General features: G+C 44.9%; 1 protein-coding gene across 5 annotated transcripts in view; it reads left to right on the top strand.

Annotated features, from left to right (window-relative positions):
* The window catches only part of IRF2 (interferon regulatory factor 2), a 64,906-nt gene extending 53,252 nt beyond the window's left edge, over positions 1-11,654 (top strand). For 4 of the 5 annotated variants that reach the window (XM_034770928.1, XM_034770930.1, XM_034770929.1 and 1 more), the window contains exons 7-9: positions 2,609-2,773; positions 8,310-8,356; positions 10,322-11,654. In XM_034770928.1, the coding sequence (XP_034626819.1) occupies positions 2,609-2,773; positions 8,310-8,356; positions 10,322-10,636 (527 nt within the window). In that variant the 3' untranslated portion in view covers positions 10,637-11,654. The remainder of the gene's footprint in view (positions 1-2,608; positions 2,774-8,309; positions 8,357-10,321) is intronic. The other variant, XM_034770927.1, reaches the window with a different exon arrangement.
* The last annotated feature ends 2,911 nt before the right edge of the window (positions 11,655-14,565 follow it).

Genomic DNA, 14,565 nt, shown 5'->3' with positions numbered 1-14,565 from the left:
ATCCCTCCTGTTACTACATGTGTTATGGTTACTTTTTAGCTTGTTTTGAAGCATCCGATATTGGCCATTGTCAGAGACAAAATTCAGACTACATGAACTGTTGTTCAGATCCAGTATGGCAATTCGTATTCCTTAAAATAGACAAAACAATCCATCATTTTATAATCCTTCAGTCTAACAGTATATCACTACTCACAGATCACTCTGAACCAAATCCTGCAGCGCACATGCCCACAAAACTCCCATTGAAATCCATGAGATTTTTGCATGAGTAAGGAGTTTTGACCCGCTATATTCAAATGAAAGTAGAACATAATTTTCTCTTTTGACTTTGATTATTGTGAATTCTGAGGAACACTCACGAGACTAGGTCTAACCCTGAGCTTTTTATCACCTGCTGGTTATTTTAGATTTATATTTGTGTACAACTTCTGCTTAGCAAATGTATTTCACATCAGTGCTGGAATCCCTGTTAATTTTAAAAACCTAGTGTAGCGGGGAGCAGACCACATACTGCGGATATGCTCTCTATAATATAATGCCCCCTCCATTTACTAGACAGAGAATGCATTTTATTAGTGTAATTGTTTTATGATTATATTGTTGAGATAAAGAAGTTGTACAAAGAGGAAGTATTTGTCTGTCTGTGGGTTGAACACATGACTGGAAGTTCAGGGTTTTCTTCCTGGCTTTTACTTTTGTTTCACTGTCAGTTAACCTCTGGGTGCCTTAGTTTACTCATCTGTAAAACAGGTATAAAAATATTAAGTTGTCTCACAGCTGTGTTGTGTCGCTTACCTAATGTCTGTAAAATGTTTTGGGATCCTTGGATGAAGAACTTGCAGAATATTACAGGCTGCCTCAACTTTGTAGAGAAAAAAAATTGAACTTTTTCTAACCAAAGTGTGGAGTAGCATTTACCTGCCGAAGTGGGAAACTCCTTTGTTAATATTTAACCAAATTGCGGTGCAGAGATCATGAAATACATTTCAGTCACAGACCCTGGTGCTTAGAGGCTACAGCTCAACATTGCTTTTTACATATGGTAGCTGGTATTGCAGGGGATGGCAAGAAGTCCCTGCTTCATGCCTGTCTCTAGGAGAAACTCGGCCAGATTCATTCCCTGTTTAAAACCACTGAAGTCAGTAGAATTACCCAGGGATTAATTTGGGCCACTGTCTGTAAATGAGTTTTGAACCACTGTGCCTTACAGTACCTGATGTGTATCAGGGCATCCAAAGTCCACAAAGCATTGGCAACTTGCCAAGCGCTGCATCTGACTTACATTAAGAGGGATGTATTGCAGTTACCCATCACCATTAATACAGAAGTGTAGCCTACAGTAATCACTGATTCTAGCAAGTAATGTTCTGATAAAGATGGAGCTCTGTATACTCTGGTAAGGCCTCATTTCTGTTTTAAAGATTAGCATAGCTACAGGCTGCATTGTGGAACTGTGGGCTACCTCTGGCTGGGGGCCATACTTACTGATCTGCTTAAGCATTTCCAGTGGTGACAACTGGAAAGGAAGGAGGCAGTTTTGAAGGTGTTAGAGACTGAAAACAGCAACCAAAACGTCCTTAGAAGCCTTGCTAGAAACAGTCAGGCATGGAGTGAGAACACCACAATTTAGCTATTAACGCAGGAGTGGGCAAACTTTTTGGCCCGAGGGCCACATCTGGGAATAGAAATTGTATGGTGGGCCATGAATGCTCCAAAATTGGGGTTGGGGTGCAGGGTGGGGTGAGGGCTCTGCCTGGGGGTGCGGGCTCTGGGGTGGGGCCAGAAATGAGGAGTTCATGGTGTGGGAGGGGTCTCTGGGCTGGGATGGGGGAGTAGGGTGCAGAAAGGGGTGCAGGCTCCGACTAGGGGTGCGGGCTCTGGGGTGGGGCTGGGGATGAGGGGTTTGGGGTGCAGGAGGGTGCTCTGGGCTGGGATCTAGGCTTTTGGAGGGTGGGAGGGGGATCAGGGCAGGGGGTTGGGGCATGGGGAGAGGCTCAGGGGGTGCAGGCTCCAAGCAGCGCTTACCTCAGGCGGCTCCCAGAAGCAGTGGCATGTCCCTTCTCCATCTCCTATGCGGAGGTGCGGCCTGGCCGCTCTGCACGCTGCCCCATCTGCAGACACCACCCCTGCAGCTCCCATTGGAGCACCGGAGGGGGCCATTGGAGCATGTACGAGCCGGGGGGGGGGGGGGGGGATGGGACGGGGTGCAGGACTATGCCGCAGCTGCTGGGAGCTGTGTGGTGCGGCCTCCGACCCTGTGCCCTGGCTGGAGTGCCAGAGCGTGGCTATGCTGCGGCTTCTGGGACTCACATGGAGTGGTCCTCAACCCTGCTCCCTGGTTGGAATGTTGGAGCGGGGCCATGCTGCGGCTTCCAGGAGCTGCATGGAGCGGACCCTGACCTTGCTCCCCGGCTGGAGCACTGGAGTGGGGCAAACCCCAGACCCCGCTCCCCAGGGGGAGCTCGCGGGCCGGCTTAAAACAGCTCACGGGCCGGTTCCAGCCCATGGGCCAAAGTTTGCCCACCCCAGTACTAATGCAATAGTTCAATGTGTCTGACAAATCAGGGAGTCTTGCAATAACCGATCTCTTCCTTTTCATATGGAGTTGTAGGACAGCCCCATCTTGATGGCAGTACTGAGGAGCAGGTGATAGTTGCCAATCCTCCTGATGTTTGCCAAGTAGTAGAGGTGACAACAGAGTGTGATGAGCAGCCCCTCAGCATGAGTCAGCTGTACCCTCTGCAGATCTCCCCAGTCTCCTCCTATGCAGGTAAGTCATTCCTCAAAAGAACTTTCACAAGATTCAGGAGAGCTAACAGGGTAGCGTTGGAATGTTACATAGGCCTAAGCAATTAGGCAGACACCACAGTTGGGGAGGTGGTGGATGGTTTCTTTGCTTTGTACCAGTGGTCCCCAAACTTTTTCGACTGGCGGGTGCCAGACGACGAGCCACGGAGGACCGTGGCGGCGGACGAGCATCCGCCGAAATGCCGCTGACAAGCGGCAACGTCAGTAGGCATCGCCGCCAACAAGCAGCATCCAGAGGTGTCGCCGCCGAAATGCCGCCGCCTCTGGATGACGTTGCTTGTCGGCGGTATTTTGGCAGATGCTCGTATGCCGGCCAGTACGCGGGCGCACTTAGATGCCCCGGCGGGCGCCATGGCGGGGACCCCTGCTTTGTACCATAGGGTAGTTGACAGAGATTCTGAAACACTTATACTTCGCTGGTCATTTTTTTGGACCTGAGTTCTAATACTTCCCAGTGTCTTCCCTAATTTCACACTGGGAAGCCAGAAAGCAACATCTATTTTAGGAGGGAAACATAAGTGCCAATGAAGTAAACCTTTGTAGGTGCAAAATCAGTTAGGGATGCACATCTTTTATTAGAGAGACAGTGTCAATTTAAAACAGAGGTCGGCAACCTTTCAGAAGTGGTGTGCTGAGTCTTCATTTAATCACTCTAATTTAAGGTTTTGTGTGCCAATAATACAGTTTAACCTTTTTAGAAGGTCTTTTTCTGTAAGTCTATAATATATAACTAAACTATTGTTGTATGTAAAGTAAATAAGGTTTTTAAAACGTTTAAGAAGCTTCATTTAAAATTAAATTAAATTAAAATGCAAAATTGGACCGGTGGCCAGGACCCGGGCAGTGTGAGTGCCACTGAAAATCAGCTTGCATGCCGCCTTTGGCACATGTGCCATAGGTTGCCTACCCCTGACTTAAAATGATGGGCCACTTCACCTTGAATGGTCCCTTAGAATAAGTGCTAACTACTGATGCTAAACTATCTGTTTGAGCTTGTATTTAGCTGTGACTCTGAGTTCCTTTCCCAGACCTAAGGAAGAGCTCTGTGTAAATTGAAAACTTCTCTCTCACCAACAGAAGTTCATCCAATAAAAGATATTACCTCACCCACCTTGTCTCCTAATGCTGCAAACAAATTTATTTCTCTATAACACCTTTGATTATAAAAGTTGAAAGAGTTAAAAATCCAGTATTTCTGCCACTATTTATACTGGTGATTTTTGTGGGGTTTTTTTTGGTATTTTTCTCAGCTTCAACTGAAAATCAATGAAGTTAGTTTCACTTTGTTGACATTTTAGTATTGCTTTCAGATTCTTAGTGCTGGAGTTTTGGGGCTTTAAATGCTGATTGAGAAGGTTTGTTTAAAAACAACTGTTTTCATTGGATATTTTCAATATGAAAACATTTCTACATTTTATAAAAGCTTATTTTTATAATATGTAAACACTGGCCCAAATTTAAGTTGACAGTGTTATTTTACTATTACTGCCTTATGGCACTGATGTTGATTTTAGAGTTATCACATTTGCTCTTCATTCCACGATTTCCCTTGATTAGTCCCTATCATTGGTTTACAGATGAATCCTATTTTAAGAGGCTTGGGAAGCATAATGGCCTGTTTTCTCTTCCCCTTCTCTCCCTGCACAGCCTTGTTTTTTCATATTGTATCTCCCACTACCCACTCCAGTTTTCTTTAACATTTATCATACTGTAAAGCAAGAAAGTTGTATGTATAGTATATTTTTTCCATTTACTGTTTACATGTAATTCACATTTACTGATTGTCCCATGTGATGATTACAGGGAACAAAGAGCCAGATACTGCTAGCCTTACTCATGTGAATAGAAGCTTGTTCCACAAGTGGCTTCAATGGAACAATTCCTGGAGAAAGGTGCTATTTAACATGAGAAGGGCTAGCAGAACCTATCCCTGAATAGTCTAAACTACATTTCATTATTACTTATTTTTAATCAACCAAAATATTAAAATGTAGTTATCAGTAATCATTTAAAAATGTACAGTTCGTTGTTCAATCTGAAGGCATATTTGAAAGCTTTAGTTTCCTAGGTGCCTAAAGTAAATACTAGACTAAGGAAATCTATTAGATAAAGTATTTCATAGTCTCTTTGGGTGTGCATGGAGATACATTGCCAACATTCCACTAGTGCTCTTGCTCAGTGGGTCTAAAGTTATAGTTCGTGGAGCCTCAGAACAGATAGAGAGGGTGGTGAATTGGGAGATGGGCCACAGAACTGAGCACTATAGATACTTTGACACTGAGACCCACATCCGCAAAGGTATTTGGGTGCTTAACTCCCATTGAAATCAATGGAATTTAGCCACCAATATAACTTTAAAGATCTGGGCCTAAACTCTTTGGGGTGGGGACTGTCTCTTTGCTATATGTTTGCACAGTATCTAGCACAAAGGAGCTGGTGCCTCTGTGCACTTCAGCTGATGATAATGTCACTGTGCAAGTGTGGAATTGGGAGTTTCAGAGGGGAGGCTGTCTCTGTTGCAGAGGTCTGCAGAATGGCAAAGCTGGACAATTATTGATCTAAACATACTTGAAAGGTGGCAACAGTCTGAGACACAACATGTCCTTCATTTTTGCACTGTTGTCAACGAGCTTACAAGCTTTCGGAGGGCACGAGTAGAAACAGAAATGTTTGTCCTTTTAAACAGTCATTAATATTACATTGGTCTGGGTGTGACTCATTACTCTCTCTGTGGCTTTATCTTTCAACCATTAGGCAAATTAGTTCCAGACACATTTTTATAGAAAATATTTTTATCTTAATGTCAGGGTGAATAGCATCATGTTCTCTTGGAATCACCTCCAGCATTGGTCTGTCACATGCTGATATATGATCATCATGGCCACTGTGGTTAGTCTGTAATGGTCAGAGCTTCAGAGGGGCTTTGGGAAGAGGATGTCATAAAATGTATTACTAATGGAAGATCGAGCCTTAGAAACATTTGTCTGTCAAATGCTTCTTGCACAACTCTCCCAGTATAACTGAACATGACAAAAATGCTTCTCTTAACCTCAGCCAAAGAATCTGAATAAATAATTTGAGTACATAGAAAATATATGGAACTAGATCTTGGGATGTGCGGCATCTGCTTTGCACCACTCCGTTGTCATGAAGCAGCCCAATAGCCAGCATAGCTGACCATGGGAGGATCCCGCACGTGAGGCATATCCTCCAGTGTTCGTGTAATGGCTTTTATGCTACCCTCCCTAGCACAGCATTCGGGGCATGCATGGGGAAAATGAGGCACAGTTGTGGTGTCCCTATGCATTGCTGATTCTCCACTGTTGTACTGGCATTGTGGGTGTCTTCAGGATGCTCTAACTCCATGCTCGGGGATCAGCCTGGTTCACAGGTAGTTCAGGCTTGGCTAAGCACAAAGGTAACGTAAAGAATGCCACCTTTCTATTTCATGAGTGCATGTGGTGGCAGCAGACAAGGATCTGGTCCAGGACTTTTTTTAAGCATACAAATGATTCACAGGATAGGAATCCTGTAGGTTTTATGTAAGCACTGCCACCAGTCCTGAAATTCATAGGATAATCTCACTTCACACTTTGCACTGTGCAAATCCAAATGGTACAACCATTCAAGAGTCCCAGGTTTGTTTTGGACCTTGCAATAGCATGGTGTGGCAGAGTAATGCACAAAGGATGCATCAGGCACATCCCATGTGCAATATTGCATGGTGTGAGAAGGCCACCTCATTATGCAGTGACTTACCATGATAACAATTATTTTATCATTGCTACTAAAAAGTGGTCTGAAGTACCCAAAAATGTTTTCTTGCAAAAACTCATCTACCTCCTTTTTGAAGCTGTTCAAGTTAACACCTATTATTGCCCTCACTTGCTAGCCTCATTCTTTGCTTACCTCATCTTGTTGACAATAATTCAAATAGTCTTGCAGCCTCTCTTTCCTTTAGAATTTTGTGCATCCCAGTTACCTTCTGCCTTTGCCAGTGCTGAAACCATCTCTTGCTCAGATTTTGATAATATATAAACATTGAGGACTGATTCCTTCTTGTTTGCATTACAAAATTCTTTATTACCACACATTTCTGTACATCGGAGTATCTGTTTCATGTCTGCATGTGAATTCCTTCTATCCATGTAGTTCTCAAATTGTGCCCCTCGTCTTCTATACAGATTGCTTGTAGTTTGGCGTAATTGGAAAAAACACCTTGCGGCAACTCTGTTTATCCAGGTCAGCACATGTGAAGCTGTGCAAAGTCCTAATCTTTATCAGAATAACTATTCAGCTGTTTTTATATAACTCCCACATGTGGATAGGTTATGCTGCAATAAAGTGACATTTCCAGAATGCAATGATCCCATCTATTTGCTTAGCACTGTATGTGACACAGAGGAGGGTCTATGGCCCACTCACCTCCGTTCGGTTAAGTGTGTGCATTTGGGTTAGGAGACAGGAATACAGATGTGATGAGAAGTGTGGAGGTGGAGGCACTGCGTATGTGTGGGGAGATAAGAGGCATGATAGGGTACAGTGCTCAGGGGAAGTATGGGAGGGGTATATGTGTGTGAAGGTGCAGTGGTTGGTGGGATTATGGCAGGTGTGTGTGTGTGTGTGGAGGTGCAGTGGGTGGGGGGGCGAGGAGAGGGTGTGTGCACGCTTGTGTATAGAGGTGCAGTGCTTGGAGGAGCTGATGGTGGGTGTGTGTATGTGGAGGTGCAGTGATCAAGAGGATGATCATAGGTGGGGGCAAGGAAGGTACAGTGGTTGTGGGGATCAAAAGGGATGTGTGTGGAGATTCAGTGATGGAGGGGCTCGGGGTGGGATATTAAGGGCAAGAGAAGGATGAAATAAAAGTAAATGAGAACAAATTCTATAGTAGCAGTAACAAAACATGTTACAGAAGACTAGTCCTTGAGGCTGAAAGTTTAGATAGAAATTATCAAATGAAAGCATTTTTATCTCTCTTTGGGTGCGGTTGTGAATAGTGTTGCTTTGATAAAGCAAAGGAAAGGGCTTTGACTGCAACATTTTATCCACACCATAAAATGGTATGCTAGGTAGCAAACACGATGGCGAAGGAAAAATAAAGTCTCTCCTTTTGCCCATAAGGTTAAGCTCCTTATGAATCTGCTTCTCTTTAACATTTCCTACACCTAGTGTAGTCTATTTCCTTGTTTTAAGTGCACAGGTTTGTTTATCATGTTAAATCTTTTTGTTTTTCTCTGTTCAGGTGCTCACAGGTTCAGCAAGCTGCTTTTTATATAGGCCTCATGTTACAAGTCTGGAGTCAATTCATGCATGACAGGGAATGAAGGCTCTTGTACTGTGTATTTAATTTATTTATGTGTTTCTTTTAATCTTTGGTAGCTCTAGAAGAGGTTATAGTGACCTGTTTCTTAGCAGTGGATATTGTCTTTTTAGATGGATTTTGATACTTCAGGTAGAATGATGCCCACTTTCATTTTTACTTCCATTTTGTCCAACAGAAAGTGAAACGACAGACAGCATTCCCAGTGATGAAGAAAATGCAGAGGTAAGCACTTGGTTTTATAGTGCTCAGGAGAAATTCTTCAAGTACTAAAGTGATACATATTGTGGAGGTTCTTTCCCATTGTCCCCATCAAAATACATTTCTACTCGGACAGTATTAATTTTGTATGGAGACGAATGCTCAGATGCTTGTAGAATGAAGTTGATGCCTGTTTTAAAAACAAAAAACAAAACAAAAAACAACTTCATGATCTCTCAAAATTAGAAGTAAACTAATTTGTATAGGAAAATCAAATATGTGCTTTGGAGAGATGTCAACTGTGGAAACAAACAAATTTATTTATACAGAATAAAGCAATAGAGGGGCTTTGTGCATGCATGTGTGTTATGGCTCAGTGCTTTCTGGGTAGCTTAGTATTTTATCTTGGTTACGAACAGCCTTGTTTGGATTTTCTTGTATGTTGTCTGGGCTCACACAATAGCAGGAAATGGCGATCTTAATGATGGAGAGACTCTTGCAAATGTGGTGCATGTGAGCTTTCCTGACGAGTCTGTTCTCATGCTTTGAATGAAAAGAAATAAAAGGAAATAATATATAACCACCAGATGTTGTGTGGAGCTATTGCTTGTGACCTGACAGAACCCATGGAACAATTTTTCATTTCCAGCCTCTAATTTTGCACCTGCTGAATAGATGCATGCACATCTATTTGTGCATGTAAATCTCAGCTTTATATATGTAGATCATGTAATTGGACATAAAAATACATATGTATATTAGAGACAAGGCTAATTTGGCTTCAGGATTCCAGCTTCATATTCATGAAAGACTTCCCTGCAAGGCCCTTTTCTTGCTCGGTTTAATAACAAAAAAAAAAAAAAAAAAAAAAAATTGGAATCCCTTTGGCGGGAGAATTCTGTTATGAAGTAAAAAATGAGCAGCAACATTAACTCTGCTCTCAGTGTACATACTTTAACGTTAAATAAGCTGTTCATCTCTCATCCTCCTGAAGAGGGAGGGGAGCTTGGGGGAAGAACTTACCCAGCTAATGACATTTAATACCATAAAAAGAAGTGAAAATTCTCTAAGGATGTAAAAATAGCACCTTGCAGGGTAGTGTGCTGGAGTACGGCAGAGCTGCTACTTGCTGCCAGAAGGAGGGTTGGCTTTAGTAGGGCCTGACCCTAAAACATTGCTGATCCTGTGGGCCATATTTTCCATCCTGCTGCTGCAGGCAGAGGAGAACAAAACTCAGCAGTCTCCCCTAGGATAGTCTGAACAACCTGGGAATGAGAAATGCCTCTACTAGCTTCCCAGTGCGGGGCTTAGCACTAGTTCTATAGTAAGATTACCCTGCTCCCCGGTCTCATAGAATTCCCTTCCTGGGTGTGCACTGATGTTCTGCATGCATTGGGGAATGGAGCAGATGCTCTCTGTGGCATGATTGCCTATAGGCCACATAGATATCAGAGTGGATAGCCCATGAAAGAATAATGCTAGCAGCTTTGACAGCTGCTGGATTCTGTTCTGTGCTGGCTAAGGAAAGATATCTATGTTTAGGCACTTGACTTCTGTGGGTGACCACACTTCCTCTGGATTCAGGTGCTGAAACTCTTGCCCATTCCAAGGAGGGGGGAACCCCCTGATCGACCAAATGGGGGAAATTTTGCACTTTGATGCTCAGAGTTCCTTGTCCCCGTGCCCATTTTTCCAGAATAACTGAGAATATGGCCTTTGTTTTCCATCAGCAGGGTAAGTTATGCAGAGGAACATCTAGACTTAAGAGAGTGGGATTCTGGAGGGAGAAGAAATCACAAGATCACACATAAAAGGCTAGAAGCACAGGTTTTAGTGGCCATTCCTTAGTATGTGATCCTTTATTTGGCTACAACACTATAATGCAATTTAGGGCATGACTGAAAGAGACAGAGGCTGCTCTCTTCTATCAGTTATATTAGCAGGAGTAGTTTACAAAATCACATTCACTGACGGTCTTTTTCTTTTCAGGGTCGGCTTCAGTGGCAAAAGAAAAACATTGAAGGCAAACAGTATCTGAGCAATCTTGGTATGAGGAACACTTCTCATATTCTTCCTAGTATGGCTACCTTTGTGACTTCCAACAAGCCTGACCTCCAGGTCACCATCAAAGAAGAAAGCTCCCCACTGCCTTACAACAGCTCCTGGCCCCCCTTCCCAGCTGTCCCTCTCCCACAAGTAGTGTCTTCAGCTTCTGCCAGCAGCAGCAGGCCAGACCATGAGACACGGGCTAGTGTCATCAAGAAAACATCAGACATCACCCAGTCGAGAGTCAAGAGCTGCTAAGCCTCTGACTGTGTCTCTTTAGTTTTGGTTTGTATTTGTATTTTATGTTTCTCTAGAAGAGGTGCAACTCTGACGCACATTAGACAAATCTAAGGGAAAGCCTTGACAATATAGAACATTGCTGTGTCCGACTCCAGTACTGGAGCTTTTTAACTCAGGACTCCAGCCATCAGTATGTATACCTGAAATCAGATGGATTTCCAAGGCTACTGCATAGGAAAAACAGAACTTTGGCCCACTTATATAAGCTCCAGTACTTCATAAGAGGACCAACAACCACAGGGGAAGTGGTGTTGCTGCACTTCTTGCAGTCACAGCTGTGATGGAACTGAAAGCCTCAGAATGGAAGAGAAAATGTGAACTAGCTGGAATTTTTTTTTTAAATAAAAAAAATCTATTGTGAATATGTACATAGTGCAGTACTAGCAACGTTGCAGTCTGCTTCTGCACCTTATTAAAAAGCACTTACAAAAAGGCCTTTTATTACCTTGCTCTAATTAATGGCACATTCAAAGCCCCCTCCCATCTTTATTCTTTTCCAAGGCTATTCTTGCTAACAAGTCTTGAGAAGTAGGGGAAAGAAAAGGAAGGTAAACCTTCCTATATGGATTTCACACATTGTAAGACTGCTTTTCTCGTGTTTGTTTCTAATCTGCTATGCTTGAATGCCGCGTGGTACAATAGGAAGAAAAATATTACAGAGATATTATGCAAATTCCCAGATTTCAAGAAGAAAAAAAGTACTCTAATTCTAACCAGAGCAAGCTTTTTTATTTTTTATACAGGGGAATATTTTATTCAAAGTAAAATTCTAAAGTGAATATAATTGTTTTTTTAATCTTTTCTACAGCAAATTTATAATTTTAAGATTCAGTTCTTGGTGGGTTATCAGCAGTTATTACATCCTTGTGGCACATTTTTTTAATTTTGTAAAGGTGAAATAGCTTTTATGAGCTCATGTAGCAATCAAATTATCCTGTGGATTGATAATAAATATGATATAGAGTTAAATTTTTAATAATCCTCTTGTTTGTCATTTTTTAATCTTATCCACACAGTTTAGGCTTTTGGTATGAAGATGAAGGGGGTCACCTCTCATCATGGAAAACTGGGATTAGCCTTTGCTTTAGAATCGAGAACTACCTTGTATATTGTAAATGGAATGGGAAGTACTGTGAAACAACTGCAGCACAACACAGATAGGAGGAACTCAGACTTAAAGGCAATATGGTCCAATGGTCAGGGCACCAGATTGGTAATCAGGAGACCAGGGCTCTGTTCCCAACTCTGCTACTGACCTGTTGTCTCTCTGCTTCTGTTTCCCTGTCTATAAAATGGGGATAGTGATATTATTTTTAAGTCCTCTGAGTAATAATTATTATTATTATTAGTGGACTGAACACAGGATTGGCAGCCATGTAACTGCCATGCTGACTTCTGATCCAGGTCATTAGGAAAAGGAGGTTTGGATAGTGGGGGTTCTGATCTGTAGGATTCTGCTATATCAGTAACTCAATGCCATGTCACACCCTCAGTTCTTAGCACTACTTTCAGTGCTGCTTACAAATCCATGACACAACACAGCTGATGCTCTGAGTGATCTTGGTAAAGAACTTATTTTGCCTCAGTAAACCCAGATGAGGAGTTGGAGGAGGGTTATAGAAAAGATAATGCAACTCAAGGCTTTTCTGAGATAGCTTTGTAGGACCTCCCCTTGCGTGATTTCAGCAGCACAGAAAAATGCCCAACTGCCTTTGTGGTTCTGGGCCTAAGTCAGTCACTTCTCAGGGGAAATTCCCATTGAAGTGAAGCAGCTGAGATTGTGTTTCTTTGATTTTTGGAAAAGATTAAGCATAACCAAAAAAACCACCCCACCCTGAATCAGAGGCAAGTTCCCCCTCTCACCAAACCCAAGTTTCTTTAGCAAGTGGGAAAAGGGACAACTAACCAGATTTTGTAGAGTAATTCTACTTCCCTGCTGCTCTGATTGCAAACACAGAGCACGAGGGGAGGGGAAAAATGATGGCAATATCTTGACTTTAGCCAGCAAAATTATTTCTCAAATTAAATTACATTTCCTAATAAGCAGAACATGTATGGAAACCTAATGCACAGCGTAACCAGCTGAGGGAGAGGAGGCTAACTGTCCACAGATGGAGTAATAAACAGGGTTTTGTATGGCACCTTCAGGCCTTCATCCAGGGCAGCTAAAATCAGTGCCACCTGATTGTCACTTAGTTTTACAGCTGGGTTAAAGAAGGCAAAAGGGTTTGTTTTGAGCTGTTGAAGTGACTTACCTGTGATCATATGGTGTGCTAGATTCAGCCCTGGCATAACACAACTGATGGAACAAGTTGCACAGAGCTGAATATGTCCAGGTGTGTATTGGTCATTCAGGTCAGATTCCAGATGCTGCTGAGTCCCAGGCCTTTGCACTAAGCACTAGCCTAGAGGGTCCCAAACTTTTTTCTCTCAGGCCCACCTGTGCAGCTGCAATAGGCACCATGGCCCACTATTAACACACATCTGTCAGGGAGAGGGGTCCCATGGGGCATGCACAGCTCATCGCCTCAGCAGGGATCAGAGCCAGCAAGCGGGCGAAGGGGCCAGGCAGGTGCCACAGCCAGCCTCTGCTGACATCCTCCACCTCAGCAACCCACTGAGTGCCTTGCACCTGGCAGCCCTGCCCTAGTCACCCACCCACCACCCTGGCACGTCTCACAGGCACCCACCTGCCTGAGAATGAGGGAAGGGCTTGAGGGCCACCAGTGCTGGGCAGAGCTAGGCACTCTGGCTGGGCCTGACCGTTACCTTGATGGTCCCAATCACAGCGTTGTAGACTCCAGGCCATGAGTGGTGGGTATCACAGGCCAGGAGAAGCTAAGCCTCCCCAAAAAGCCACGTGTGACCCCCACCCATGCTCTGCCCCGAGGTCCCCTCCTGCTTCCCGCTCGTTCCCCTGTGGCCCCAGCCCAGGCTGCTCCTCTTCCCACAAGCAGGCTGGGGCTGGGGCTAGGGTGGCCAGCCTATGACCCGGGACTTTGGGCGGCTGGAGCCAGTGCTTGGGCTGCCTGGTGCTGGGGCCACCTAGTGCTCATGCCGGCCGGAGGGGCCTGGGGATGGGGTGAAGGGGCCAGTGGCTGCGGCTCAGGGCTCTGACAGTAGCAGGAGGGGGCAGTGCCTTGGGCAGAAGGTATGGGGGCTAGCTTCCCCTTCATGCACTGCCCTTACTACAGGCAGAAACAGCAAAACCACCGAGACCTGGTCCCTAGGGCAGGGGTGGGCAAACGTTTTGGCCCAAGGGCCACATCTGGGAATAGAAATTGTATGGTGGGCTGTGAATGCTCACAAAATTGGGGTTGGGGTGCAGGCTCTGGGGCAGGGTCAGAAATGAGGAGTTCAGGGTATGGGAGGGGGCTCTGGGCTGGGGTCGGTGGTGAGGGTTCTGGCTGGGGGTGTGGGCTCTGGGGTGGGGCTGGGGATGAGGGGGTTGGGGTGTAGGATGGTGGTCTGGGCTGGGATCAAGGGGTTCAGCAGGAGCTCAGGGGGTTGGGGCATGAGGAGAGGTTCAAGGATATAGGCTCTGGGCAGCACTTACCTCAAATGGCTCCTGGAAGCAGCGGCATGTCCCGTCTCGAGCTCCTATGCAGAGGCACAGCCAGGCGGCTCTACACGCTGCCCTGTCCGCAGGCACTGCCCCCGCAGCTCCCATTGAAGCACGGGAGGGGCCATTGCAGTGCATAGGAGCTGGAGTGGGGCCATGTCGCGGCTTCTGGAAGCTGTGTAAAGCGCCCGCCCCCTCTCCCCCCCCCCCCCCCCGACCCTGCTCCCTGGCTGCAGCGCTGGAGCGGGGGCCATGTGGCTGCTTCTGGAAACCGCATGGAGTGGCCCCCAATTCTGTTCCCTGGCTGGCGCACCGGTGAGGGGCA

The sequence above is a fragment of the Trachemys scripta genome, chromosome 5, assembly GCF_013100865.1.
Source record: "Trachemys scripta elegans isolate TJP31775 chromosome 5, CAS_Tse_1.0, whole genome shotgun sequence".
NCBI lineage: Eukaryota > Metazoa > Chordata > Testudines > Emydidae > Trachemys > Trachemys scripta.
Note: the sequence above shows the minus strand (reverse complement) of the source record. Positions and strands in the feature narration are given on the sequence as shown.